We start from the raw sequence: 26,309 nt of genomic DNA, 5'->3' as shown, positions 1-26,309 counted from the left end.
CGATACTAGCCTCGACAACCCCGGAGCTACGTAGTCACAGAAACGTAAATGGGTGTAATGGTTTCTTATTTTTTTATTATACGTTGTTCAAGTTATTGAGAGTGGAATCCGCGGGGTCAATGAGGACGTCAGATTCCCCATCATCTTTATTCGGTCAAGGTTGTAGTTAACTTACATCCCAATTCAGCACGGAATGGAGAACAAGATGAAAGAGAAAAGGAGGACATGGTCAATAAAACCACTGTCAAGAAGAGAAATACAGAAACAGGGGAATATTGTAGAGCAGCGGGAATAGGGGAGTATCACTTTTTTTGTGGTTGTCGGAAGATAAACCAATATGACAAACATGCATCAAGGGTCGTCGATAAGAAAAGAGGACAAGATGAATTGAAAAAAAGTACCACCAAGAAAAGTCTCCGTCTCCGATCTGCCCAAATCCCAGAAGAAATTGAACTTGGAAGGTCTGGAGCATATGCAGCGTTAAAGCGTAATCACGATCGGTTGAGAGTAGAAAGAAAGGGAATATCAGCCAACCGAAAGAGACTAGAAGGCAATGCAAAGCGCAGAAATGATGAAACAACGCCGGGTAAATGGGGAATGGAGTTTATGATAGGGAAGTGAATCGATCTATGAGTAACATCTGCCAGTGAAATGCCCAAATCCAGATATGAAGAAAGAAAAAATCGGGATCGAAAATAAGATGTGCAGATGAAGATGGGAAAAGAAACAGTAGCATTAGCAGAGAACAAGGGATGAATGAAAATCATGATTATCGTGACTTCTCAACTCCAAGACCAAGAGAAGCCCCCGGGGGATCTCGGTATTTTTTTTTTTTTGGCTTGACGAGATCTTTCAAAAACGAAAAAGTATCAAATGGGATATAAGAGGAAAAAGGTGTCAGATCGTGAATGCATGCACGGGCTCAGAACAGAAGATATGGTTGGTAGTGGTTCCAAAGCGCTGCTTGACACTTTTTTTTCTGATTTTCGATTTTTCGTTCGGGCGGACCAAGAGACAGATAACCAGGGTACTTTTTCAACATGTAACCGAAATCGAAGAGGCCGGAATGTCATCGCAAATGGAACTAATAAAGGGTAATGCGGTATCATCGAACGGTATCAGAAAAAAAAGAAGTCGAAAGGAAGGCAGATTCTAAATAGAACATGAGAAGGGAAAAAAAGGACAACAGCAAATTGACGTATGCAGCGTAACGTTGGCCAAGCAGCGATCAGGCCGCAAGGATGGGTTGCATCGAGCCGACTAGGTTGGCGCACATGTAGTGTTCCATGCTCTTAGCGCAATATGGGCAACCACACGATGAGCCATGACCAGTTGCCCAACCACCGTGCGGGTAGGGAAACCCGTAAGACGGAGTGTGGTGGTAGGATGGCGGCTGCGATCGCGGCGGCGGCAGATATTGTTGCTGAGGCATCCAGGTGCTCGAGTACGGCGGTGGGGGGTTCGAGTACGCCCACGGGCCCACGGAGTAGTAGTCCGGAGTGGTCGGGCCGCTGTGAGGAGCAGAAGGCGGCGAATACTCTGAAGCTGCTGGGTTGAGCCAAGAGTTTTCGTACTGTGTGCTCCGCTGGTACTGCGGAGGAATTGGACCTTCAGGAGAGAGAAGAGGCTTCGAGACCCGGTTGCTTCGAGTGATGTTGGTATCAATCGGGGCGAGGGTGTGCCGAGGCTCTTGAGTTTTGAGTGAAGATTTGGTACACCACTTCTCCCAGTGGGAGCGCCACGACTGGAACCCATCCCGTTTGTCATAGATGCGATCGTGGATCTTCCATTCGAAGGCAAAGAGCCAATCGAGTTCCATGGAGTTCAACTCACTCACGGGAATATTGCTAACCTCAGCCCAGGATTTGTTCTGGAAAGTGTTGTCATCCAAGAACTTGCTTCCCAGAAGCAAAGCGACCGTAAGCATGCGGTAAACCTGGCCACTGCCTGCGGTGTAAACCTTGGCAGAAGAAAGCATACGCATCCGACAAGAGAGGTAATAAAGACCCAAGAGGATGGTAGCGCTCGGGAGACGAGTCGACGACAGAATTTGGAGAACGTATTTCCGAAACTGCGGTGGGACAGATGATCCTGGGTAGACGCTTCGCGCGAAGTCAATATCAGATAGGTTGATTCTGGTGATGTACAACTCATACATTCCCTGGGCCATCTCAGCCACGAAGTCGGCCATCTGTTCCATCTCATAGTCCAGGTAAGCGGCAACGCCTCCGGTAGCCTTCTCTTCTTTTCGGGGCTGCTCGGGTTGGGCGATCGGCTCTTGTCGGCGATACTGCGGAGGAACGGCACGGTCCATCGGGGGCAGCTGGACGTTGTTGCGGATCGGGGGCAGTACATTGGCGGCATGTATGGGGCCGAACATGGGTTGACTTAACGCGGCCATGTCTCTCCCTGTACGCATCGAATGCATAGGTGGCTGGTGGTTCATCGGGAGCTTGCCGTAGCAAGACGATTGCTGGGAGTATTGCTCGATGAATTCACAACCATTCTGGGAGTAACGGGGAGGGAAGGCGGCCGACTGACCAAGGACGTAGAACGGGGGTTCGTTCTCCATCCTGCCGGCACCGGTGATATGAGGGGGGGTGAGAGGAAAGGCCGGAAGGCCAGTGTTGTAGAAAGATGGCATAGCGAAGAGAAGAGGAGAGGAAACCAGTCCAGGGACGGGGCGGTAGACGGTTTGTGAATGCTAAACCGTAGAAAAGGACAGCCAAAGTCAGCAAGCCGATTCCAACGGAGACTTTCACAAATGTTCGAAAAGAATCAAGATACGAACCGTCTACGCGTCCGCCACACCCTGATCTGGGGAGGAAGAGCGTTGCTCAACGAGCCGTGGCTCTGTATTATGTGCAGTAGATGTCTCTTAATTGAAAAACATCAGGCGGCAAATCAACAACACAATTTCCTGGGAAACACAAGCGGAAAAGAAACACAAAGAGAGCGAAATGAGCGGTCGCAACTGGCGTTTTCCGGGGGTTGTTCCTTCTCTGTGGTGAGTCTGGTCTAAGGCGTGCCGGTATAGTTTCGGGAGGCGAACTAAGAAAGGCGGACACGGGCGAACTTTTTGTTTTGAAGCACCAGAGGCGAGGTCTAAATTGCTAGAACTGCAAAGCGGACAGAGAGGATGGTGGACGCGGGTTTTGGTGATGAGAGGGCGAGCAAATGTTGGATTCCTTCACGGGAAAAACAATATTGTCTCGCGTCAAATTGCCGGCCGGTAGTCCACAGTAACAACGACACTTAGTGAAAAGCTCGTTGCAAGACAAAGTCGAGGGGAGCAAGAGCAAAGCGAACAAACAGGGTGAAAGGTAGGAGGAGAGAGGGTCTCACAAGAGAGAAAGGATAGAGAGAAGAGGGGGATGGAGGAGAGAGGGAGAGAGAGAGAAAGGGAAGCGAAGAGAAGGAGAGCGTCAAGATCACCGGGAGTGCAGAGACCAGCGGTGGTGTTGTGGAGGCTGACCAGCGGGAACTGGTGTGGTCACGGCGGTAAAACTACGTGGTATTGGTAACTTTGGTAAAACTCAAGTGTCATCCGCAGCTAGCAAATTTTATTTTTATCGCCGGCCACCGGAAAGAAAAGGGAACGGATTACGAAACTGTTTCTACACTGTCGCCTGAGACTGAGAGTGAATTGACTGAATGCCTGCAGTAACAATACTGTAATCTAATACGGGCTGGTCCTCAGGAGACAGCACGTCCTGAAATTCATCATCGATTTCAAGTTAATTAATCAAGCGAAGCCCTCGTTACCAGGCCGGAGGATCATGGCTCCCAGGAAAAGGAGTTGAGCACACCGTAGAAAATTCCTGAATCCTGATCGACGGGCTGTTGGGAGATTCTTCGCAACGGCCAGAACACAGCCAACCGTGGAAACGGATGGGGCTTCCCAATCCCACGACGACGGCTGGCGCTGGCCAGACTGGCCAAGTTCACTGCACACAGGCTCCATCGCTTCCTCACGAGGAACGCCAGAAACGCCAGAAAAATTACAGAAGTCCCCGGCGGTCGCCCAGAGTGACTTGGATTGACTTAATGGGGTGACTAATGTTAGGGGTCGCCCTGACTGGGGTTAGTCGCCTGTAGTCGAGTCCCGAGTCGGTCACGGTCTGTCTCCATCGCCCCTGAGACAGTGCAGTGACTCGACGCGGGAAAATTAATCAAAAAATAAAATNAAATAAAAATCAATCGTCAACAATAGTGGGAAAATGAATTTAAAAAAAAAAAAAAAAGGCCCCAGACTATCCGCACTGCAATAATTATAAATTAGGAGGTTGAAACTCGCCCAAAGAGGACAAGAATAGAACAGCTGGGCAGTCTGAATTCTGAAGACGGGCACCTGGCAAATAGGAGGTGCAACGGCCCCAACACGAGTTTCTCTGACTGAGTCCTGACACTGCCTGGACAATTCCAATGCGCCCAATCAGACGGTGGAGAAACAGGCCGGCATGAAGGAGTTAGGACTGAGGAGACGGGCAGTCGGGACTGTGGGACTGTGGACTGCCTGGGACGGACTGGGACTGGGACGTGCACCCCGTGTGAACAGCAGCCGTGCGAGCCTTTAATCTATTCCGCATCAGGCAAGATACGTCAATGCATTAATAATCTTGTGAAGAATCTGGGTCTTCACAGTGAACACTGCCCAGTGTCTTCAAATTTGAAATTGGAGTGGCGAGCCAACACGGTCAAATCAGTGCCTGAGCTATCCCGGCATGATATCAAGGCGACGCACCAGTCATGACACCATTTGAATCTGAACTGCAGGGCCGTGGTGGCGAACAGCCTCATTCCAGCATAGCCGAGACGGACAGCATCGGAGAGGAAGAGGAAGAACTAAGAACGATGTCACAGTTGCTCAGCTTCTGCCTCGTTGAAAACGAAGATGGCTATCCCCGGCCAGGGTCTCGGTCAGACTCTCTCACTCTCGGCCGTCCAAGTTCCAACCTTGAAACTCCATTCATCTGACTCACAGCTGCAGCTGCGGCATCCAATCACACTCTTTTGGACTTAATTCCAGTAATTCCAGTCAGTACAGAGTAGTACTCCGTAACTCCATGGTTGCCTGCTCCTCGTGCACAGGTATCATCATTATTCATATTCTTCCCATTCTTTTCCTCTTGATCCGATCGGAAGAAGCAGACGAAGTGGGGGACGGAGAACAAAGAGGAGGGGGAGTTCGCTGCCCGATGCATATCGCTCGATGGAGTATAGCACAGTAGTCCTGACTCCGTTACAGACAGTCTCACTCTCAGTCAGGCTAGGCATAACCCCCATGATCTCATCCAGTGACAACGTCGACAATCCTGAATAACTACACCTATCACTTCGAGTAATAATAATAATTTATAATATACTCCTCATGTCGGAGGTCTGTCAAACAGCCAAACCAGTAACAAGAGCGCTGCGCGTCACCTGCTTGAAAATGCCGCTTTGCTTTGCTTTACTTCCCAGCCCCTCCATGCATCCATCCGATTGTTCCCTAGGCGCTTGAGCCTGGTTACCCGACAGACCATGGGCACTTCGACAGTAGTCTATCTCCTACTTACCTAGTGAGGGGAAGACGAAAAAGCATTTGCTCTCCTCGTCGGATGCATTAGAATTATCGGGAAATTGCACGTCAACTCCGTCAAGTCGGGGTCTCCCTTTCTCCCTTACCCTTCCGATAATCACGTGCTGGCCGTCGCCGGAGTTGTCCATTTCCTTGTTCTGTTGCCCTTGCACTGGCATATGCAGGTCCTCCTTCCAGCGGAAAATATATATACATCTACTTCGATGAGTGATGAGCGACGAAGCGGCGAGTTTTGAGATGTCATAATTAACAACCCTCAATACATGGCGTACGACCTGCATATTTGACACATTTATATTGATTACTGACATGAAGGCCGTGGTCAAAATGGAAGGAAGTCTCCCTGATATCATGCAGTGCACCGTGCGTGTCATATGTGGCGGGTGTTTCAAGGAGCTAGGGTTATGCAGTCAAAACCACCATTGAGGGGATCGAGTAGTAACGCCAGAAGATGAAGAATAAGAACAGCGAATTACCTGAGTGAATAATGCAATGATGAATTTTGTCACTATTTTGTCTATACAACTTAACTCCAACCCATTTTTCCGATCCTTTTCCCGAAAAGTCACCGCCGAGATCCATCTATTATTCATCGATGGTGTAAATTCTCCTTTCGGTCGTAACTACATGAATGGCGGTTCATAACAAAGTGGATATCATAAAAAGGGCAACGCCAACATAAGTGACGGGGGAAAAATAAATGTAAAAGGCGAGAGAGTAAAACAAAAGAAAATCGGGTGAGGGAGCTGTCACACCAAGTCAACTCGTCATCAACCCCCAGTCTTCGACAACACCAGCCAATTATTTAAAGAAGTCTCCCAAATAGTAGATTCGTAAACGTAAGGTCGTAATCGTGGTTTAATCCCCAGCTTCCAATTGCCAAACCAGAACATCATGCATCCGCGTATAAACAACCGAGGAAGAGGCGACCAAAATGTAATCGATGGTCTACTCTCCTCTCAACCCCTGGATCATACTCCTCAGTGCATCAAGAAGTACCGCTTCATCCGGCGGCTCACCACCTGGGAACGAGCTCTCTGTTGCATTGCCCAACGCCCGAGCGCGTGCACTCTTCAGAACACCCTTGATGTAATCTTTGTCTTCGTAGTCTTCTAGCAGCACCGCTTCGAAATCATCAATAGCTTTGTTAGCACGCTCGTTGAAGAAAGCCTCGTCGGAAGACGTGTCCATAGGTACCGGCCCAGAGTTCTGGCCGCCCATGTTGTAGGGTTGCTGTGGTTGCTGTTGGCTGGGTTGGTGGTGAGGCTGAGGCTGATGCTGCGGTTGATGCTGCGGTTGGTGTTGAGGTTGATGATGTTGTGGTGGAGGACCTGAATTTGAAGGGTATTTCTGGCCTTGGTTGTTGTTTGGTGGATGTGACTGGGTGCTCGGGGGTGGATATTGTGGTTGATGCTGTGGTGGAGGCGGTGGCTGCATGTGTTGCTGTTGTGGTTGCGGCTGTGGCTGAGCCTGCTGAGATTGTTGGTACTGGAGAAGCTGCGGAGGAGGATCGGAGGCGTAAGGCGAGGTATATGTAGTTGGTGTTGTTTGTGCGAACGCAGCGGGGAGATTGTTTCTAATTGGACTGGGTATCGGGAAGGGAGAGGAGGCTGTAGGCTGTACAGGAGGCGGATATGGAGTTGAGTGTTGAGGAGGAGCAGGAGCAGGAGCAGGAGCAGGTGGAGGGGCGGGGGAAGGAGCTGGAGCGGGCGTGGGCGCGGGCGCTGCTGCCGGCGGAGGGTATGGATTTGGTGGCATTGATGAGAATTGGAAGTGCGGATTGGCCATACCAGTTTGACCATTCGGTTGGTTTTGATATGTGTTTGGCATGGGCGGCATGTATTGAGGAGTCACAGACGGAGGTGGCTGATGTTGGGTGGGTGGAGGAGGAGGTGGTGACGGACGTCTTTTCTTCTCCTTTTCGACAGAAGCCCCTGGCCGTAGTTGCCATGACCATCCTTTGCCATCTCGCTCTGCGTGCATGAAGAGATGACTGTTGCCGTTGAGATTATGCCGTACGCTAGATGTCCAGCCCTCCGTCTCGCACTTAAAGCGGAAGTAAGGGTATTTGAGCTTCAACGCCCGGTAGATCTGCTTTAGCGTCATTGGCGTGGTGGCTTCGGTGAGAGCATCAAAGATGAGAACTGCATAGTTATACGGCGGTTTAGCCAGGTCTTCAGGCGTATACGCAGACTCTGGTGGATAATTGGGAGAAGGTGAACGAGAAGGCTTGCGCTTCTTGACAGGCGGAGGTTTGACGTATTCTTGCGGCTGTTGTTCCTGGGGAAACTGCCCACCCTCTGTTGATGGTAGAGGGATGTCCATCGTAGTGCCGTCCTTCTTCCTTTTCGTATACTTCCGTTTCTCTGGCTTTGAACTGGGCGATTCCCCCTCCACAGATTCCTTGGGCACTGGACCTCCAGGTGTAGTCGTTGTCTTTCCTGCCTTCGGTTTGCTTTGTGGCGGGGGTGTAACGCCTCCGTTTGCCTCGCGCCTGGCAGCCAATTTTTGTTCCCGCGCCAACTCGGCTCGTTCCCGTTTTGACATGATCCCATCTTTGGGGGGTCGTCCAGGACCGCGACGCCGGGCTGGCTGCTGACCATCGCCTTCGATAGATTGCGCTGCTCGAGTAGGGTCTGCTTCCTTTGTCTTCAAAACAATCTTCGTTGACTTTGAGCCGTCCTTCTTTTCAAGTTCGTCTTCATTCTCAACCATTCCCGAAGCCTCGGCATTTTCTTGAGACTCTGAAGCAAACTGTTCTTCCTCTATATCGGCACCTGTCTCTCCAATCGGCACATCTGGAAGCAAGAATCGGATGCGGACCCCTCCGATTTGAATATAATCGCCGCTATGGAGCGGTCTAATCTGGCTCGGGGAGAGCCAATCAGCACCGATGAAAGCGCCGTTTCTTCCTAATACCTCCATTTCAAACAGGTTCTTGTCAAAGTTATATGCAATTTTGACATGTTTTCGCGAAATACCACGATGGCCAGCAACGCTACCATCGGTTGTGGCGGGAGGATGTATCGGGATGGTTGGGCACGAGTCTGGAGAAGGAAGGAGGGCAAGAGCGTCAACAGGTTTAGCATCTCCGCTGCCCTCTTGTAATGATTCCATAGCAAGGGCATTGTAGTCGGTAGTGGTCTGAAGCTGAGCGGGGGTCGCATGTAAAAGGCCGCCGGCCTCGCCATGTGAAGAAGCCGATGAGCGCCGACTGATATGTGATTGCATATGTCCAGGAAGATCAGGATCCACGCCCATGATTCCGCCGCGGTCACTGACAACACTTCCAAGAACCCCACTCCCTTCAGGCTTTGCTCGCACGGGTGTATGCGATGCGTTTCCGCCACTCGAACTTTTCGCTCGCGAATGCCTCATCACTTGCCTGGCCTGAAACTCGCGTTGATGGGCCGCTCGCGCAGCGCGTACATCTCGGCCTAGAATAAAAGAATATGTATTGCAGTAGAAATGCCCATCATCAAATTCGAGTTTGGCAAAGGCTTGGATTCTTGGCTCAGATCCTGCTGCCGAGCCGTTCCCATCATGCAAAGTTCCCTCAGTGTATCCCAAAGCTGATAAGTCTGCGCTTTGCGGAAAATAGGATGAATTCAGCATATCGTGCTGTTCCAAGCCCTCCATTGGTGTCTCCGGAGCTGGTCCAAAATCTATCGGCGGAAAAAGTACGGGATGATCGAGGCCCGTTTTCGAGAGCAGCAAGGGGTCGGTCAGGGCTTCGATAGAGTCGCCGGACTTGACCATAATGCTCGCATTTTGGTCAGTCGTTGAGAATGGCAGTCCAGAATGTTGAAGTGTCATGCCTTCGTGATGTTGGGCCTCCGAGTGCTGACTTTGATCTCCGTTGGCGGGTTCCGCCCCCGAGGGCGGAACGTCGTCTATCTGATGTGTTGCCCAATCTTCATGCGACGCATCCCCAAATACATGTTTCTGTTCATTACTTTGCCCGCCTATTAACCCGGATCTCTCTAAAGTTTGATTCGAGTCCTCCATTTGCGTTTGCTGGCCGCCAAGGAGCTGCGCTAACAAGGCGCTGGCGGCGGATTGACGGCGGAAATCCGACTGCGAGTTCTGGCCATTAGAAAAGGCATGGGAAGCCTGGTCTTCAGACTCGGACTTGACTGTTACCATGCCGGACAGGGAGCGTAGGCCATTGGGGGAGGATGGGGAGTGGTCGGGGGCAGGATCGTGCAGATTGCGGATTGCGGAGTCGCTGGTGCCCGTGGGCGGGGACGAAAGATGGTCGTTCTCTGGCGAGTGCTGAGAACGGGTATAGTCGTACAGAGACGACATACCCGGACCAGCCTCTGAAGGATGATGGCCCACCGCTGGCGCTGTCATGGTCTGCGACGACGACATGACCGGGGGAGGGCGGCTGGGATTGCTGGTTGGCCTGAGAGAAGTTCTCGAGCGGACCGTCGACGGTTTCCAGAGTCGGGACTGGGAGGGAGAAGGGCGGTGAAGGGGAAAACGCAAATTGGATCCCGCCAGACAGTCTGCCGGACAAATGAAGTTCCGTGATGGGATTTTCTGCCGTATTTACGTAATCCCACTGCTCGGACTCTCGAGTTATACAACAATTTATCCCCACGGTATACATACCTAACACTTCAGTAGCACTTTTACTACTACTCCGAAGAGCCATAACACTGGAACATAACAACATGCCGAAACCAAAGCCGCCCAAAAAAGATCTCCCCCGCCAAGTCTCCCAACCACAACAGCAGCCCCCGAACTGGCCTCCTCTCCGCCCACTGGTCCCCTCATCGGACCTGGACCTCGACCCGCTCCTCCCCGACCAGATTTACCTAATCCGCAACTTCCTCCCTGCCTCGCTATGCAAGACCTACGTCTCATTCCTCTCCTCGCTTCCCTTAATCACAACTCCCGGCAAGCCTAAAAAGGGCGACGCCGTCCGCGTCAACGACCGGTTCCAAATCCAGGATGCGGCGTTCGCTGAGAATCTTTGGCGCGGGACGGCACTGCGGGAGCTTGTAACCGACCCCGCTAATCTCACCGAAGCGGGAGAAGGGGAAGGTGGAGGTGAAGGTGAAGATGGCAGTCCCGACGCAGGAGAGAGGACAATGAAGGAAGTCTGGGGCGGCGAACCGCTTGGTTTGAATGCGAATATTCGTGTTTATCGATATTCCGCTGGCCAGTTCTTTGCGCAGCATTGTAAGTTGTTTACTTTTACATTCCTCTACCCGCTGCTACCACCTACTTCCACCAATCCAATAATCAGTCCAAGTAAACGACCCGTAGTCATTAATCTAACATGGATCTGTACGTAGATGACGACTCCAACACACTCTCCTTCCTCTCGCCCTCAACACCGCCCAAGCCCGCCCGCACCACATGGACGCTCCTCGTCTACCTATCCTCCTGTACAGGCGGCGAAACAGTCTTCTATCCAGAACCAACGCGCGCAAATCGTAACCCAGAGCCGATCTCAGTCGCGCCAGAGATGGGGATGGCGCTGCTGCATCGGCATGGGGATCGGTGTATGTTGCATGAGGGGAAAGAGGTTACAGGTGGGGAGAAGTGGGTGTTGAGGAGTGATTTGGTAGTTGCGAGATGAATTTATTACCTTACTTTCGACTTGATACCCTAGCGGCTAGTCGGCTACTGAGGACTCCAGGTGGTATATCAAAAGGAGGTACAATTCTCATGTTACATATTAACACCAAGCAAGACCTATTGGACAGACAAAAAGAGAGGTAGGAAATGAAGCGTCCCAGCGACCACCCAACCCAACCTAGTGGTTGCGCCATACTTAACGCAGCGGTGCGGTTGGTGTCCAAAAGCGTGGGCCAGAGATACGGAATGGAGGCCCGTGACTGAAGAGCGAGATGCACAATTATCTCGATGGAGATAAAGAATACTCGGGAAAAGGGTGATTTGGAAACAGCAAAATAGGACAACAAAGGACAGAGATGAGATATCCGTGCATAGCAAGACCAATAATTCGCCGCAGAAATCGGGAGTTTTCTAACCTCTTTCGCAATTGAAAACACACTCCCTTACATATGGAACCCTTTGATATAGGACAAAAACGAGCAAGAATAACATATTGAACCCAGTGATGATATTTCGTTGTGAAAAAGCAAGCATTTCATTAGCGGTTTGTTCAGCCGCTCTTATTGTGCTGTAGAGGGTCTCGATGTGTATTCTGTCCTTCTCATGATATTCTCCACTGGGCCCAACAGACGCTTGAATCCATCCCGGCCGAGTCTGGCAACTTTGACCTCATTTCGGGCGACAACGCTGGCTGCTCGAGGCTTGTCGTCCAGTAGAGCGAGCTCGCCAAAGTAGTCTCCCCTTTTGTATGACTTGGTCGGTTCTTCCACGCCTTCCATGAACGCATCAGCCTCGCCAGACTCAAGGAGATAAAAGGCATCGCCTGGGTCCCCCTCATTAATAATACGTGAACCTGCTGGATATTTGAGAGTGTCGAGCGCGTCAGCAATCTTCGCACGCTCGTAGTGCTTGAGCGAAGAGAGGAGTGGAACTTCTTCCAAGAAAGCCTCGTACATGCGTCGCCGCTGGAACGCCGAGTCCATGAGGATGCGCCGGAAGGTAATGCGATCTAGAGCCCAGAGAGTGCTTTTTGAGTCGGCCGACACAATTGTTGCTGCTCGAGGTGCGTTGTACATAAGAGCTAGTTCTCCAAATGAGCCACCAGGCCCGATTGTCCCGACTTTGTTGCCCATTCCGTCTGCGCCCGACTGCACAGAGCCAGACGGGTTGATGTAAACGTCAAAATGACCATCTTCAACGATGTAGAAAAAGTCACCAGCATCGCCCTGGGAAATAACCTTGATATCCTTTGCTGGGATGGGCTTCTCAACCAGGGCATCTAGCACCGTCCGAGACTGGTCGTCGTCCAAATGGGAAAAGAGGAAGTTGTTGCTGACGGCTGTCTTCAGGCGGCCGACTTGTTCCTCCGACTTTGGGTGGTAAGGCGGGGACCAGCTATCTGAGCCAGCGGATGTAGGGTTCAGAGATTCAGCAGACACAGATGTTCGGCGACCTAGGGCGTAATTGTTGGGAAAGCCATGGCTGGGCCCACCAGTTGGGCGGAAGTCGTCTGGTCGTCCAGGTTCATCCTGGCCTTCCTGGCCACCCTGGAAGCCACCACCAAATGGGTCCCTTCCAAAACGTATTCCCTCGCCCGATTCACCAGCCCGACCGGTCTCGAGAGGATTATTTCCGCCGGAAGTGTTACTGGCAGCGATCGTGCTGGTTCGAAACGTTGAGTCGGTTGGTGACGTCACCTCATACTCTTCATCTTCTGCGATTTTGTTGAACGCCGAGGGTTTGTTCTCTTCTTTGGTAGCCACCTTTAGAAAAGGGTTGGTACCCGGGAACGAGCTATTCGACATGTTGTCGGTTGAAATCGTTCTGTTTGATGAAGCGCGGGGGAGCGAGCTAGGAAGTTGAGGCGCTGTGAGGGGAGGGGCGGAACAAAGAAAACTGAAGGAGGTTAGAGGCTAGCTGCATAAATCAACAAACGGTGGAGTTATCGGGAAACGAGTTCATGCGATGATGATGCAGGAGGTTAAAACCGAGTAGGTATGTGGGAAGGGAAAAGGAAGAGGATATGTATGCACGAGAGCACAGGGATCGAAGAGGATCTGCGCAGGAAGTGGGAGGAGGGGCGGCGGGTAGAGAAACCGCCAAAGTTAAGACAAAGCTTTGGGAGGAAATTGGTGGTAATAACTTGACTTTGGCAGAGCTTGGTGGGTATCGGGAAGACTGAGTGCGAATTGGAGAGGTTCGAGACACAGCGGACCAAGGTTTGAAGCTCTTGAATGGAGCTCTGGCCCAACGAAGCAACGAGGCGCTCCCATTCAAAAGGCGCCCGGCCGCTGGTCACGCTTCCAGAGACCAAGAGCTGAAGGGTGACCAAAAAAAAAAAATGAAAATGAAAATGAAAATGAAAAGAAAGCAGGAAAAGGAAGGCTGCATCAAAGAAAGTTCGAAACTTCTTTCTTCTTACTTACTTTGCGAGTTTCCTTTCTTTTTCCAGTTGTCTTTTCCGTTTCCTGTCACCTTTTAGATACCAACGAGGGGCAGCGCAGAGGATGGATGCGGGACATACAAATAGAGGGACACCGGATAGATCCTTGTCTCTGTATACTTCAGGACAAGTCGCGTGGAGGATTTCCGTACAGAAATCAATGTAGCTGAATAAACTTTCGTGTGTTTGAAACCGGGTTTGGTGTTGTGAGATGAACGCTGTTCTGGCCGGAGGAACGAGACAGGCGAAGGAAGACAGCGGAATTAAGGGCACGTTCAAAGGCCGATGATTCAGATGGCCCAAGTGATACGGAGGATGAAAGGGAAAGCTGAGAATAAGTATGATCGAAGAGAGGAGGGGAAGATGCCCGAAAAGGCGGGGGAGCACCGGGAAGCTTTCTGCAGCTCTCTCGAACCTCAACCTGCATAACTCTCTACTTCTACTTTACACTCGGTTACGGATAATTCATTATCTATTATCGATGTATCGAAGAATTCAGTTACTAGAGTTTTCTCCTGCTAATTGCTAACTCGCCTTTCAGTCTTTTCAGATGCCTTCTCACAACCGTGTGCAGATCGACGTCAACTGCTACCCCCCGCTCGCAAGCTCACTAGTGCTCAATAGCTGGCGTGGGAAGCTCAATAGTTGGACAGAAAATGGAGCATGCGTCTCCGGCAAATTGGCATGGGCAAACAACGACCCCTTAAATTGACAAGAGCAGAATAGAAATCCAGATGCAGGTGAAACGTTAAACCTACTGGGTGAAGTGGCTGTGTGGAAGCTTCGGTGGCCACCGTAACGTCTTCCAGACGTTTTCTAGAAGCCCATGATGACTGTCCGACTCGCTCGGTCCAGCCTGCGCCACATCCCTCACCTATTAATGGGAACATTACCATCGAGAACCTTGTGCAAATTACTCGGAGTCAGGAGGAAAAGCGACCAGACTGTCTTACTCTTCCCCCTTCCGCTCCGAAGAGCTCGCATTGAGATCATCGCTGCAACGCTGACGTCTTCCCCGTCTTCATGATGTAAACAGCGCCTACCCTACCTTGCACATGATAACTTAATTCTTCGGCAGGGTCAGCTTGAACCGTGGATGGAGAAAGTCAGGCTATCCCCTCCGAACTAAGCTCCCTTGGAACCCTGGGAGAAGAAGCAATCCGTATGGATCCGGGCTCGTGGACAGCTCCGTTTACTTCCAGCGTGGAAGAGCTGACACATGTAGAAGGCGTGGTAACAAAAGACGTGGTAAACATATTTTCATAGTTCCCTGAAGTTTAATTCTAATTACTAGTGCTCGAGTAGCATTGAGAGACTGCCATAGTGAACCTAGACATTTTAATATACAAGCTGTCTATGCTGAGGGTCTCGATCTAGTCTAGACTCAACGGTGTCAGACTGAAAGTGTATCCCACCGCTACTTGGAGCAACAACCATCCTCTTCGGAGGAAGAGTGGCGAAGATCTGCGAAGGAATTTCAGTTCGTCGCTCTCGCTTATCAGCTTTCGCCTGTCAAGTTGATTCTTCGGCCAGCGAGAGCTTGTACCGGTACCTGCTGCCAGATCCTCCGCGCGAACGCTGCGTCCGACCGCCACCCCCCGCTTGGGCCCAGGGCTCTCTCTCACTGTCTGCACCGCAACTGAAAAAATCCCAGCCTCCTCAGGTTCTCGCCTTATCAGTGCGGGCGAACCATTCGATTCTCCCGGAGTATTTCCCTCCTGTTTTCCTGCTTACTGCTGCTCCTGGTCTCGGGCCCTTCCCCAAATCCTCCCGCCTTCCTCCTCATCCGCCACGCACCGGAGCCCTCTTAAAGCTGAAAAATGGCGAGCTACACGTTTCAGTGGTGAGTGACTCCAAGCCAATTAACTTGCCTTCTCCCCGCAGTGTCCAGTCCAACCCAACCTAATCGACTGCCATGGATCGCTGACGCCTGGTTCCTCGCATTCCAACTCCAGGCCGTACAATGCGAATGAGGTGTTTGTCACAGGAACGTTCGATGACTGGGGCAGGACGGTCAAGCTGGACCAGAAGGGCGATGTTTTCGAGAAGGAAGTCCACATTCCGGTGACAGGCGAGAAAGTGCACTACAAGGTATGTCATCAATTGGGTTCTCGACCACAGCCTCACACAAGACTTCCCCCACCAGCTGGGCTTGTAACCTGCCTTTCTCGAGGCTTCCGCCTAATCCACCCGGCCAGCCTGCGCAGATAAGCACGTTTGGTCTTCACTGTGCATTGATTGTGCCATCAGTGATGACGCCGGGGACGTCGGTTGACGTCATGGGCTTAGCGCTTACCAGTCTTTGCACCCCCTCTTTACAAAACTATAAGATTCGCACTGGGAAAGCATTTTCGTACCACTGACGTGTGTCTTTCTTTGCTCATAGTTTGTCGTTGACGGTATCTGGACCACTGACAACCGATTACCTGAGGAGGACGACGGCAGCAGCAACGTTAACAACGTCCTCTATCCCGACCAGCTTCAAACAAACTCCGCTTCAGCCCTACATAGCGACGGCCCCCAAGACATGGCTACCCTCTCTGGCGTTACCCCGACCTCCACAACTGCCGGCTTAGCCGGTGGAGTCTCCAAGGAGTCCGGAAGGCTTCCTGGATCGACGACAGCAGGGCTAGACAAGGACGTTCCTCTTGAGCAAGGGGCTCATATCCCCGGAGGATTTCCCGGGGAGTCTACTTACTCTGAATATGGCGTGAATCCCATCCCGGCCTCTAGCGGCATTGGAAACCCGATCCATCTCAAGCCAGGAGAGAAAGTGCCCGACCCGAGCACATTCAATTCGAACACGATACAATCAACTGCTCGTACGGGCCAAGAAGCATATGAGGGCGCTGACAGCTCGCGGCTGGCTGGCCCATTCTCCGTTCCTCCTGTGTCCAAAAACACGATCCCCGAATCCAGCCTCCCGATGGGAGGTGGTGCCAACTCTTCTGCATATGCCGACGCCGGCCCCACGATGCAGTCGGCTGCGCCAACGTCTACCACCGCCGGACTCGCTGGCAACGTCCCGCTCGAATCCCAGAGGAGACAAGTCGCCGACAACACAACCCCAGCAGATGACGTTCCTGATGTTGTGAAGGAATCGATGTCCAAAGCACACAGAGATCCCGAGGCTGCGGCAAACAGAGAAGTCGTCGAGGAGAAGAAGGAGCTGGAGGAAGAACTTCACCAGAGGGTTCCAGTCGAGAACTCGAGAGGCACGCCTGCGCCTACCGCCACCGCAGCTACTACAGATACTGCCCCGAGGGCTATGGCTGCAGAACCAGGTTCGGCACAGCTGTCACCGCGAACGACTACCCCTACGGGCACCAAGACCACAGCGCCCGGGGAGGAGGCTGCCCAACAACAGACAACCGGTGCTTCCGAGGGTGCCAAAGATTCCTCACAGGTCCCAGCGGCTGGAGCTGCGACCGCCGGAGTTGCTGGCACAGGTGCTGCAGCTGGGGCTGGTGGCGCCACTAGTGGTGTCGGTGATGCCGGTGGTGCTGGCGGAGCAGCCGGGACCGGAAAGGAAGAGAAGAAGAAGAAGCGATCGAGTTTCCTGGCTCGACTGAAAGAGAAGTTCAAGTCATGATGGATACGCATGTTAATAATGATTCGTCTGGATACCTTATTACGCACGTCTATACTTAGTTTATATTCTCTGGTCTACGTCTTTTGTTTATATACTGCTAGGTTGGTAGTGTGACTGCGTATAATAATACCTGTCTGTCTGTCTATTCACATGATTCCGTCCTATATTGGTATACAATTTGACACTTGCCCATTCAGTTTGACCGGATATGCCAGCACACTGGAATCATTAGCATTGCCACATTATAGCAGGGATTCAGCAGGTAATTATAATAATGGCAGTAACTCACTCTTTCCCAGTCTTCGTACAACAGCACCCACAGAATATCGAGGCCGGATAACATACAATCGCCGCAACAATCGTCACGAAAAAGCCTTTAAATAAGACTAATATTAGCACAGGGCTCACAACCCAAGTACAGTAGAACAAGACGCATACCAATCGTCGGACCAACGACTTTACATCGGCATGGGTTCTGGTCTGTGCCGCATTGGAAGCAGATGGGGAAGATGGGGATGAAAGGTGCATCGCACATGTTTAATTAAATAGAGCAATGAATTAAGCAATTGGATTAGTTTGATATACTGTAGTATGCAGTGAATTGGAGAGTCAAGACATAGCTGGTGTGATTAATATGAGGCTGCGACGAGATGATTCATAATGACGAAAGTGATGTGCGCGTGTGAAGTTTATCCCAAGACGAGTGGAGGTGGAGTCATGGCTGCGATGGGAAATGTGTTTATTCATCCCTCGGTCTGGGGTTTCTTTTTGGTATTTTCATTCTGATAAGCATTTTATCCATGTTCCTGGCAAGCTCTTGTCTTTTTGATAATTAGCTTTATCGGCTGCGAACTGTGATGGCAAGAAATACCAGCAGTTAGGGCATGGTCTCATTCCATCTATCTACATATCAAACCTTCTTCCGTAACTCTCGGTCTACCAGTAAACGTATAGCTCCCACCAAGATAACTGACGCTGCTGCCATTGCCCCAGCGAAGAAGATAGCCGGCCGGTAGGTCCCAATGGAGGTCTCATCGCCTGTTGCCTCGAGAATATACCCAGCGATTGGCGGGCCCTTCGAAATTCAATGTCAGCCAACTAGCAAAGAAAGGTCAAAGGAACGTACCAAGAGATACCCTCCAAACCAACCCGTCACAATCATACCCATCGCAACCGAAAGCCTAGCCGAGCCAAAGATGCTGCTAATAATCGTTGGCATGATCGCAAAGAACCCGCCATTCGCCATCCCATTCAGGATCACAAATGGGATCAGCGGGCCCAAAGTATCCGACAGCGGCCAGATAATCAACACCGTCAGTGCATTCAGCGTCACTGCCAGGAGCAGCGCATTAACAGAGCCTAGCACATCACCGGCATACCCACATCCCAAACGGCCCACCGCGGACGCGAAATTGAATCCCGCGACTAGACAGACCCCGGCATTCGAGGATAGCGATAGTGCATCCGCATAAAGCGGGAGAAAAAACGGCGGCACATACAGCGGGAACGTCGTAACTGCACCAGCTGCAAAGAGGAAGACGAATCTAGCATCCCGGAACATGGACCATTCGACCATCTTGGTTGGCGGGATTGGATACCGTGTTTGGAGGAGGTGCGCGGCCGGTAGACCTGTTGCTAGCATGGCGAGCCCTTGGACGCGGAAAGCCCAGGGGATCCCCAGGCCCTTGATTAATGCGTCCAAGGCGAAACTCATCACGGCCCCGCCGAGCCCGCCGGCTGCGTATATGAGGCCGTTGGCGAGGCCTCGTTTCTTGCTGAACCACTGTGATGGGGTTACATTGATGACCTAGTCAAGTAACAGTCAGGCGTTAGCTTCTCTTTGCTGAAAATCCGTGTTGGCAGGCTCACCATAAAAAGCATACTATATCACCCCGCCACAAACTTGGCTGTTAGCCTTACAAGCAAACACACAACTCAGACATGGATATGACCTACCTATTCCCAACCCCACAGAGAAACCCAAAGGTCGCAAACAGACCACCCACATTCTCTGTCGTAAACGAAGCAAGTATACACCCCACCCCCATAACAAACATCCCTATCAACGCCGTAACCCGCGGCCCAAGAGCCCTCACCAGCTTCGCATTCGGGATCGCCAGCGACGCAATAAAACTGGGACATAGCGAGCCTACAAATGCCAGTGTTGAGGTGGACATATGCCGCTGCTGGACTAGGGCTATTTGGAAAAACCCCCATGTATATGCAATGCTGATATACCACCAGGCTATCACCATGCATCCGAACAGAACGACCAACCCGTAGCCGCCATCAGGGTTTTCTTCGTCTGCGGCTAGTGAAGCTTGTAGTAGGGCATCAATTTGTGCGCCTTTATCCGAGGGCGAGGAGGTCGTGGTGTCGGGGGTTTCGTTAACTGGGGTGGTGTTGTTGGTGTGAAGCTCGACGGTGCTCACAAGGGGAGCCTGGGGTTGAGTCATTGTCTTGCTTTAGTTCGCTGACTTGGTTGTAGTATCAGTCGAATGCTGTTCCATGGATGATGGATGATATGGGTTGGATTGGATTGGATTGAGTTAGGGTTGGGAAGCTGGGAACAACCCTATTCTTGAGCATATAAAGGCTCCGCCGATTTATTGCCTTATCTGAATGTAGGTAACTATATGGTGCTGACCTTACATTACTCAATGTTGATCATGTGAAGGTTCTGACAAAATTCCAAGGATTTTACCTTTCCTTGAGAATGATGCATTCTTTGGCTGACGACAAGCTTAGTCCAAGGGGGTCGTTTTTTACCCCTGATCTGGCTGGAATGATTAGTTTGAAGTGGACCATGCGCTGGCTCTGGAAAGCATTCTGGTGATTGAACGGCCTTTCGAAGCAATTATTGTGATTGTGGACTCCTGGTTACGCGTTGGCGGATACCGTATTAGCAAACGGACTGGAGATTTCGATAAATGATAGACCTACCTACTAATAATAAATGTCGGGAATCATATATAGACAAGTCAAGAGGAAAGCTGAAGTGGAGCTCGAAAAACTCCATGGGGACGAGAAGTGTGATATGTACAAACAACGCTTCAGATAATTGAAAGCTTTGCGGCAATCTGATACAGTTGATTGAGGTCAGCCGGTACGTTGTAGGTTACGCGTCTGGTCGTAGGGCGACGATGATTTTCGAGAAACACTCACGAATGGCCTTTTAAGGCTTTAGGGCTATTCAAGCCCCTGCTCTATGTGAATCCGATGGTACCGGTTTTCGGCCGACATCATTTTTTCCTGATTGACATTTCCTCCCCAATTCTCCTGCACTCAACAGGACAAGTATTCTTTTTAGTTTGAAGCGAAGCACCCCGAAGATAAAGATTAGCTGGAACCTGAACTTGAAATATCTCCGCTCACGAAGACAACAAGGACAGCGGCATATCTGGTATAAATACGATCAGTGAAGCTGAGACAATGCAAAATAAGATCCTAGTTAACTCACGCGGCAGTAGCAGCGAATATCTCTGCGCGGCGCGCATTCGTCATTAGACCGATACTTAGGGCAAACAGGGCCGTGAACGCGGCGATCAGAGCGAGCTTCAGCGCGTCATTGGTAGCGAAGTAGAGACCGACTATTGATCCGATGAGTAGAAATGACGCCACGAGGATGTTGACGATGGCGACGGCCGTGGAAATCGAGGCCTCGTTGAATCGACCGATGCGGTGGAGTCCATCTCGAGATATCTCTTCCTTTGAATCGAGTTAGAATGTATGGTATTGTCTGCTTGAAGGGAGTTTACTTTAGCAGGCCAATACCATCGCAGAAGCCTGGAAAGATGGTCCTTCTCTGGTGGTGTATTCAGGGCAACGAGGTCATCTTCATTATCCAGGGCCGTCTTTGCTACTCCCCCAAGAGCGGGGTATGGTTTATTGAACCAGTATCTGTACGCCTCGAGCGCGCGCTTGTTGGGGTGCTTGAGGTTTGAGACTTTACCCTGCAGCAGCAGTGTTTCATCTGCTCAATTAGCATGTTGATGGTAGGATGCAGGGAGAAAGAGGGCGTACGATACTCCTTAATTTTAGCACGCAGCTTGGTGATCAACTCCATGCGGACCACGGCCTCACTATTGCCCTCTTCGAAACGTTGTATGAAAGTTTCCCACGTCCTTGCCACATCCTTCAAATCCATATCATCGCTAGTGACATCCTTTTTATCCAGCTCGTTGAGTTTCTTCTCGAGATCCAAGAGTTCACATTGAAGATAGAGTATATTCCGCGCAGAAAGCTCGTTGAATCTACGGTAGATGAAGGCCTCGTTGTCCCGGTCGAGAGACAGCCACCTTGCGACGTTGGCGAAGCCTTCTTTCTGCTGTGCATGGTAGCTGCCTGTGTTTGCGTTTGCCTCCACGTTCATTAATACGGATCATTTCAGGAGAAGAATCCTAGGGGCTTTTTTGTGGCTACCCGCGGCATGAGAAGTGGTGATAAAGAAGGGTTCTCTGGCAAGACAGATGACGATGTATGTATGCAGCAGGAAGCTGAGGGGTTAGGGACTGTCTGAAATCAGAAGAGCGGCTGCTGGAGGTGCAAAGCGCCCGGGTGATGGTTGCTGCAGTCAGCATGCTCTGCAGAGACATGTCGAGTCACTGCGCATTCTCCAATGAAATGTTATACATAGCCTCATTGCAGCCTGACTTCCACCTTGAGTGAGCCTGACGGGGGCAGTGCTTCGATGAGAGCGATATTCCCTCCATTAATATGAAGAGCACCCCTGGAAGAGGATGCCTCTTTATTTGACTCGACAACCTACCACCCGTTCAAGAAGTTACCACAACCACCGAATCTTTCCCACCAAACCGGCCACGGTGAGGAGCTCGGAGGAATCAGGAAGTATAAATCAGGGGCGCTCTGCATCATGCCAATATGTTCCTACCTGAAAAGGACCCTACCTCTCTCCCCAAGCTCAGGCGCGAGAAATATACAGTGGCGCTGTTGGTCTCCCCGCTAGAACTCGCGGCCACCAGGGCCATACTAGACCAAGAACATCAGTCCATCCCCTGCCCGAACGACCAGAATGAATACGTTCTCGGCCGGATAGGCATGCATAATGTTGTTATAGTACAGACAATGTCCGAGACACCAGCCTCTGTAACGCACATAACCACATCCCTTTTCCGGTCCTTCCCTGGGGTCGGCCATGGGATCATTATGGGCATTGCGGGAGGTCCGGGGCTTGTACACAATGCTTCCGGTGAGACAGCTGATACTAGACTCGGCGATGTGGTTGTCAGTAAGCTTAATCCTTTCGGTGAGACCCTTGCATTTTGAGTTTTTTTACGGCCATCTCCTAGCTCACCCAGGTGCTCCATATTTTCTAGATCTACAAGATCTCAAACCACGGCAAATCCCCGATAAGGTTGAAGACATCTCTGCATTATATGCCCAAAATCGCTGCCTTCTATGCCCGAAACGACCTATAGAAGATCAACCATCTAGTCCGAAAACTGCACATGGCTCTGACGATGACGCTTACGAATCCCCGAAAATTTCGACAATTTCGAAGCAATATTTCGTCAAAGGAGTTGTCAGTGGTCATTCAATCGAGGCCCTGCCCGATAGCGGTGCAAATGTGTCCATCATATCAAATACTTTGGCCTCTGAACTCGGTCTGGACCCGAAGCCTGGAACTGAGAAGACGATTTACCTTGCCAACAAAAAAGCAATCCGATCGCCGGGAATGGTGACGGTGCCATGGAAATTTGATGGCGAGTCCAGGATGTATCCTCTTGACTGTTGGATCCTACCAAAAAGCATACATACCATAGTCTTGGGCAAGCCGTTCCTAAATGTCACCCAGACACTTAAGGCGCTCGCCTCTCGGATCAAATGTAAGATTGTTAATGGGCCTAGGAGATTACGGTTACATCTTCTAGGAGGTGAGAGTGAGAATGAAAAGGTCTGGGGGTACTTGAACGACCGATTCACCACAGCATTTCCGGATACAGGGTCCGATGTGATGCTCATATCGAGGAAATACGCAGAGGAACTCGAGCTTGACATGGACACACGCGTGGAAGACCGAGTCGAGGTGGAGTTCCCAGATGGAAGCACAGCTTGGACAAGCGGCATTATACGAGATGCATCATGGAGAATCGGATCGAAGACAACGAATTGTGACTTTTACGTCTTGGATGAGCTCTGCGTCGACGTCGTGCTGAGCAACGAGTATCTGTTCAACGAGAACGTGTTTTCAGAGTGCGACATTTATTTCTTCGATGCCGAACTCGATGTTGCAGGAGATTTTAGTAGCAGTTTTTGCAATATCCGTCTTATCGGAAGATATGGAGGGTATCTGAACTCGCTAGAAGAGGAATACCTAGAAGATTGTAAGTTAGGTGCTAGAGAAAGTGTTCAAGCTGTTACTGACCTTGCAAAAGCGACCTCACCAGACGCCTTCACTGACGAGAAAGTCCAACGGGAGCTTGCGCGGCGAGACAGAATCCGAGATGAGATCAATGAATTGCCTGAAGACCAACGAGATACAGCGCGACTGGATGAAGTTGAGAGACAGCGGCAATGGGAACAAAAACGGCAGATACACCGGAACACATACCACCCTCAGTCGACTTCGCAACAAACGCCATCAACGCCGCACAGAACAGAGGTAGTTCAGGGCCGAATACATCCAGAAACCGCTGGGAAGTTTCATTTGTCGACATGGAAGAAGCGTGTAAAGAAGAAAATCGGGTCATAGAAAATTGGTCTAACGATGCGACGTTAAGTGGGTCTGAAGATTTCTTTTTTATTTCTCTATTATACTCTGTACTATTAGCCAAGGCGTTTTGGTTTAAAATGTTTATTTGGGGTTTAAGGTTCAAGTCGGTATCATTGGATTGATATTTAAAGGCAGCTAACTCCGTCCATGTATATACATTATTTATTTCATCCCCAACGCCAAAGCCAAACCGTAGCCATAAATACACCCACCCATTCTATTCACGCATGACAATATAAATCAGGCCGCCAGTCCGGGCTATATAGGCTAGGTTAAGCATTATCCGCCAACGCCTGGAACCCCTTGACAAGCCCCATCGCGCTCCCCGCCGCAACCCCACCGATAAGCACCATCTGCAGCCCACCAACAACGCCCTTCCGGACATTCTTCTGGCCCTTCCACCCGCTCACGAAACACGTCTTGCCGTACCCGAAGATAAACAGCGCAACCACCATGGTTGCAATGCTCCACTTCAGCGCGAGGAAGGCGTCGGTCGGCCCGACGAAGAAGTACGGCAGGAGCGGGACGAAGCCGCCGATGAAGTAGCCCAGGGCGATTGTGACGGCGCAGATGACGGCGCGCGAGTCGGAGGGTTCGGGGAGGGTGTGGTGGAAGTTCATGAGGAAGGAGGCGAGGTTCGGTGATGATGTGAGGTGGGCTGTGAGTTCGGAGACGAGGTGCGGGGGGAGGTCGTATGGGGTGAAGATGTCGTTGATTGTGTCGGAGACAGAGGTGGGGTCTGTGATTGTTTGCTTTTCGGTTTCTTTGAGGGTTGCGTGGTATGATTCTCTGTTTTTGTTAGTACTCAAAGTATAGATATGTTTTTCTTCTTTAGTTGGGTCATACTCTTCGCTCTTTGCACCGAGGTACCCGCCCAACCCCATAGAAATAGCACCGGCGATGAGTTCAGCAAAGCCGCCAAATACAACGACCTTGGTGTCTCCCAGCGCGGAGAGGCCCGCGGTGAGGGCAAAGGGAACGGTCATGCCATCCGAAAGACCGATGATGGCGTCTGATATTACCCGGCCGTCAATGAGCTTGGAGTCTTTCGTTTCGCGGCGCTTTCCGTCGCCATTGGCGCTCTCTCCATCGCTGGATAGACGAGAGTCCTTCTCGACATCGTACTCCGTGCTCGTCGGCGAGGAGAGGAGGCCCTTGAGGGAAGAGAGAGACATGTTGGCGGTGTGAGCTCGCGTGTCCAGAGGAATAAAAGACAGCGGAGCCATGTGAATTGAGTCCAGAGCGTGCAACTTATATCAGGCTCAAGGCATTGCAGAGAAAGTAATCAAGCAACCCACCGACTAGACGCAGCCTACCAGAGGGCGTGGATTTCCAAGGAGGCGAGAGAACGAAAGAAGATGGCCAGAGGGCCCTCGTGCCTGGGAGGTGGCATGGAGCTTATCAGGTGCAGCGGGGGACAGGGGCCTATGATGGCGGAATGACCAGCAACGTGCAGCGATCGGGGGGGCTGCTCTTGGCACGTGGACGGCTGATTCGCTGGCTGCCGCGGGGGAAAGCTTGAGGTTCCTCCAGGTCCACCGTTGCACTCCACTGCAGTCTGTGGTACTGGTAGGTGCCTTGGTGGAACGACAGTATTATTGTTGCTGACGGACAATATGGAATTAGTTATCGATGCAATAATGAATACCGAAACTCGAACTGATTCTGACAGCTCAGAATGTCTCTGCCTTCTCGTGGACTTTTAACTCTCACTAATACCAGGTCGATGCAAGGATGCAGCCAGGGCTGATTACCCCTCGCTGGGACAGATCGTCAGGTGTCTGTCCAACCTGAACAGGTCACCCGCGGTCGCTCCGTCTCGCCACTACACGAGTCCACTGGTCAATACACAAGTTGTTACCTCGGTTTCTTGCATATCCTGGCCGCTAGAGTTAGCAATTCATACGGTGTACAAAAATACTGGTTTGTATATCGCCGCCATAACGCCTCATGTCGGTCGAACAAGGCACAAAATAGAGTTCCAAGGCCTGCTCCGAGTCTCTTACGGCGTCCCTGGACAGTGAAGTCGCGAGTCGCGTCTCACTCACTCATACTTCGGCAAAGTTAGATACCTACCAACTCGAACCCCTTCGCTCTTCAGCGACCAGCCACTACGAGTTATCTATGTCGAAGACGAAGCAGGCATTAAATAGAAACTTCAACCTAATTTGAGAAGTTGCATACACTCACTGCAAATAATGTACATAATATGTTCCGCCCGAGCCACTAGATCTACACCGCATTGTCCAGATCAATTTCGACCGCTCGAGAATCCGCGACCGTGTAGCAGTATTAGGCCACCAGCGTTAGGCCACCAGATCGAGATCTCCAAGGTGGGACTCGATCACCGCCAAATCACCGTAATTTT

At 51.1% G+C, this 26,309-nt stretch overlaps 11 protein-coding genes across 11 annotated transcripts; 3 read left to right on the top strand and 8 right to left on the bottom strand.

The window, feature by feature from the left end:
- Positions 1-1,228: 1,228 nt before the first annotated feature.
- On the bottom strand, positions 1,229-2,644 carry ASPSYDRAFT_56448 (putative cyclin-like protein (Clg1); the record flags this gene model as incomplete). Its single annotated transcript, XM_040849213.1, has 1 exon — positions 1,229-2,644. The coding sequence occupies one exon, from the start codon at positions 2,642-2,644 to the stop codon at positions 1,229-1,231; it is 1,416 nt and encodes a 471-aa protein (XP_040704854.1).
- A 2,535-nt stretch (positions 2,645-5,179) lies between these two features.
- ASPSYDRAFT_785575 (uncharacterized protein) lies at positions 5,180-6,242 on the bottom strand. The gene is made up of 2 exons (XM_040850959.1): positions 5,559-6,242; positions 5,180-5,498 (listed from the first exon to the last, which is right to left on the bottom strand). The coding sequence occupies exons 1-2, from the start codon at positions 5,953-5,955 to the stop codon at positions 5,386-5,388; spliced, it is 510 nt and encodes a 169-aa protein (XP_040704853.1). The 5' UTR covers positions 5,956-6,242; the 3' UTR covers positions 5,180-5,385.
- Positions 6,243-6,529: 287 nt separating this feature from the next.
- Positions 6,530-9,937, bottom strand: ASPSYDRAFT_56447 (forkhead domain protein; the record flags this gene model as incomplete). Its single annotated transcript, XM_040849212.1, has 1 exon — positions 6,530-9,937. The coding sequence occupies one exon, from the start codon at positions 9,935-9,937 to the stop codon at positions 6,530-6,532; it is 3,408 nt and encodes a 1,135-aa protein (XP_040704852.1).
- Positions 9,938-10,260: 323 nt separating this feature from the next.
- ASPSYDRAFT_87604 (uncharacterized protein) lies at positions 10,261-11,174 on the top strand (the record flags this gene model as incomplete). Its single annotated transcript, XM_040851872.1, has 2 exons — positions 10,261-10,771; positions 10,888-11,174. The coding sequence occupies 2 exons, from the start codon at positions 10,261-10,263 to the stop codon at positions 11,172-11,174; spliced, it is 798 nt and encodes a 265-aa protein (XP_040704851.1).
- Positions 11,175-11,733: 559 nt separating this feature from the next.
- ASPSYDRAFT_146825 (cyclic nucleotide-binding domain-containing protein) lies at positions 11,734-12,978 on the bottom strand (the record flags this gene model as incomplete). The annotated part of the gene is made up of 1 exon (XM_040841653.1): positions 11,734-12,978. The coding sequence occupies one exon, from the start codon at positions 12,976-12,978 to the stop codon at positions 11,734-11,736; it is 1,245 nt and encodes a 414-aa protein (XP_040704850.1).
- Positions 12,979-15,436: 2,458 nt separating this feature from the next.
- ASPSYDRAFT_56444 (carbohydrate-binding module family 48 protein) lies at positions 15,437-17,208 on the top strand (the record flags this gene model as incomplete). Its single annotated transcript, XM_040849211.1, has 4 exons — positions 15,437-15,459; positions 15,572-15,707; positions 16,003-16,953; positions 16,984-17,208. The coding sequence occupies 4 exons, from the start codon at positions 15,437-15,439 to the stop codon at positions 17,206-17,208; spliced, it is 1,335 nt and encodes a 444-aa protein (XP_040704849.1).
- Positions 17,209-17,368: 160 nt separating this feature from the next.
- ASPSYDRAFT_42889 (uncharacterized protein) lies at positions 17,369-17,758 on the bottom strand. The gene has a single exon (XM_040846552.1). The coding sequence runs from the start codon at positions 17,741-17,743 to the stop codon at positions 17,585-17,587; it is 159 nt and encodes a 52-aa protein (XP_040704848.1). The 5' UTR covers positions 17,744-17,758; the 3' UTR covers positions 17,369-17,584.
- A 360-nt stretch (positions 17,759-18,118) lies between these two features.
- Positions 18,119-19,664, bottom strand: ASPSYDRAFT_87601 (uncharacterized protein; the record flags this gene model as incomplete). The annotated part of the gene is made up of 4 exons (XM_040851871.1): positions 18,119-18,283; positions 18,335-19,015; positions 19,078-19,090; positions 19,165-19,664. The coding sequence occupies 4 exons, from the start codon at positions 19,662-19,664 to the stop codon at positions 18,119-18,121; spliced, it is 1,359 nt and encodes a 452-aa protein (XP_040704847.1).
- Positions 19,665-20,547: 883 nt separating this feature from the next.
- Positions 20,548-21,580, bottom strand: ASPSYDRAFT_29548 (uncharacterized protein; the record flags this gene model as incomplete). Its single annotated transcript, XM_040844661.1, has 4 exons — positions 20,548-20,608; positions 20,669-20,916; positions 20,967-21,181; positions 21,232-21,580. The coding sequence occupies 4 exons, from the start codon at positions 21,578-21,580 to the stop codon at positions 20,548-20,550; spliced, it is 873 nt and encodes a 290-aa protein (XP_040704846.1).
- A 255-nt stretch (positions 21,581-21,835) lies between these two features.
- ASPSYDRAFT_785389 (uncharacterized protein) lies at positions 21,836-24,067 on the top strand. The gene is made up of 3 exons (XM_040850958.1): positions 21,836-22,474; positions 22,527-23,552; positions 23,604-24,067. Exons 1-3 carry the CDS (start codon positions 22,090-22,092, stop codon positions 23,918-23,920), a joined length of 1,728 nt encoding a protein of 575 aa, XP_040704845.1. The 5' UTR covers positions 21,836-22,089; the 3' UTR covers positions 23,921-24,067.
- On the bottom strand, positions 24,025-25,648 carry ASPSYDRAFT_42882 (VIT1/CCC1 transporter family protein). Its single transcript, XM_040846551.1, has 2 exons — positions 24,788-25,648; positions 24,025-24,730 (listed from the first exon to the last, which is right to left on the bottom strand). Exons 1-2 carry the CDS (start codon positions 25,165-25,167, stop codon positions 24,214-24,216), a joined length of 897 nt encoding a protein of 298 aa, XP_040704844.1. The 5' UTR covers positions 25,168-25,648; the 3' UTR covers positions 24,025-24,213.
- Between the last annotated feature and the right edge of the window lie 661 nt (positions 25,649-26,309).

The sequence above is a fragment of the Aspergillus sydowii genome (genome assembly GCF_001890705.1).
Source record: "Aspergillus sydowii CBS 593.65 unplaced genomic scaffold ASPSYscaffold_3, whole genome shotgun sequence".
Classification (NCBI taxonomy): domain Eukaryota; kingdom Fungi; phylum Ascomycota; class Eurotiomycetes; order Eurotiales; family Aspergillaceae; genus Aspergillus; species Aspergillus sydowii.
The sequence above is the reverse complement of the archived record's forward strand: the minus strand, read 5'-3'. Positions and strand labels throughout refer to the sequence as shown.

Coding starts and splice junctions, on each gene's coding strand:
- ASPSYDRAFT_42882 (XM_040846551.1), bottom strand. CDS start 25,167: ATGGCTCCGCTGTCTTTTATTCCTCTGGACACGCGAGCTCACACCGCC. Junction 24,731..24,787: donor CTCGGTGCAAAGAGCGAAGA/GTATGACCCAAC, acceptor TAACAAAAACAG/AGAATCATACCACGCAACCC.
- ASPSYDRAFT_785389 (XM_040850958.1), top strand. CDS start 22,090: ATGTTCCTACCTGAAAAGGACCCTACCTCTCTCCCCAAGCTCAGGCGC. Junction 22,475..22,526: donor CAGTAAGCTTAATCCTTTCG/GTGAGACCCTTG, acceptor TAGCTCACCCAG/GTGCTCCATATTTTCTAGAT. Junction 23,553..23,603: donor AGAGGAATACCTAGAAGATT/GTAAGTTAGGTG, acceptor ACCTTGCAAAAG/CGACCTCACCAGACGCCTTC.
- ASPSYDRAFT_785575 (XM_040850959.1), bottom strand. CDS start 5,955: ATGACACGCACGGTGCACTGCATGATATCAGGGAGACTTCCTTCCATT. Junction 5,499..5,558: donor TTTCGTCTTCCCCTCACTAG/GTAAGTAGGAGA, acceptor ACCAGGCTCAAG/CGCCTAGGGAACAATCGGAT.
- ASPSYDRAFT_42889 (XM_040846552.1), bottom strand. CDS start 17,743: ATGTGCGATGCACCTTTCATCCCCATCTTCCCCATCTGCTTCCAATGC.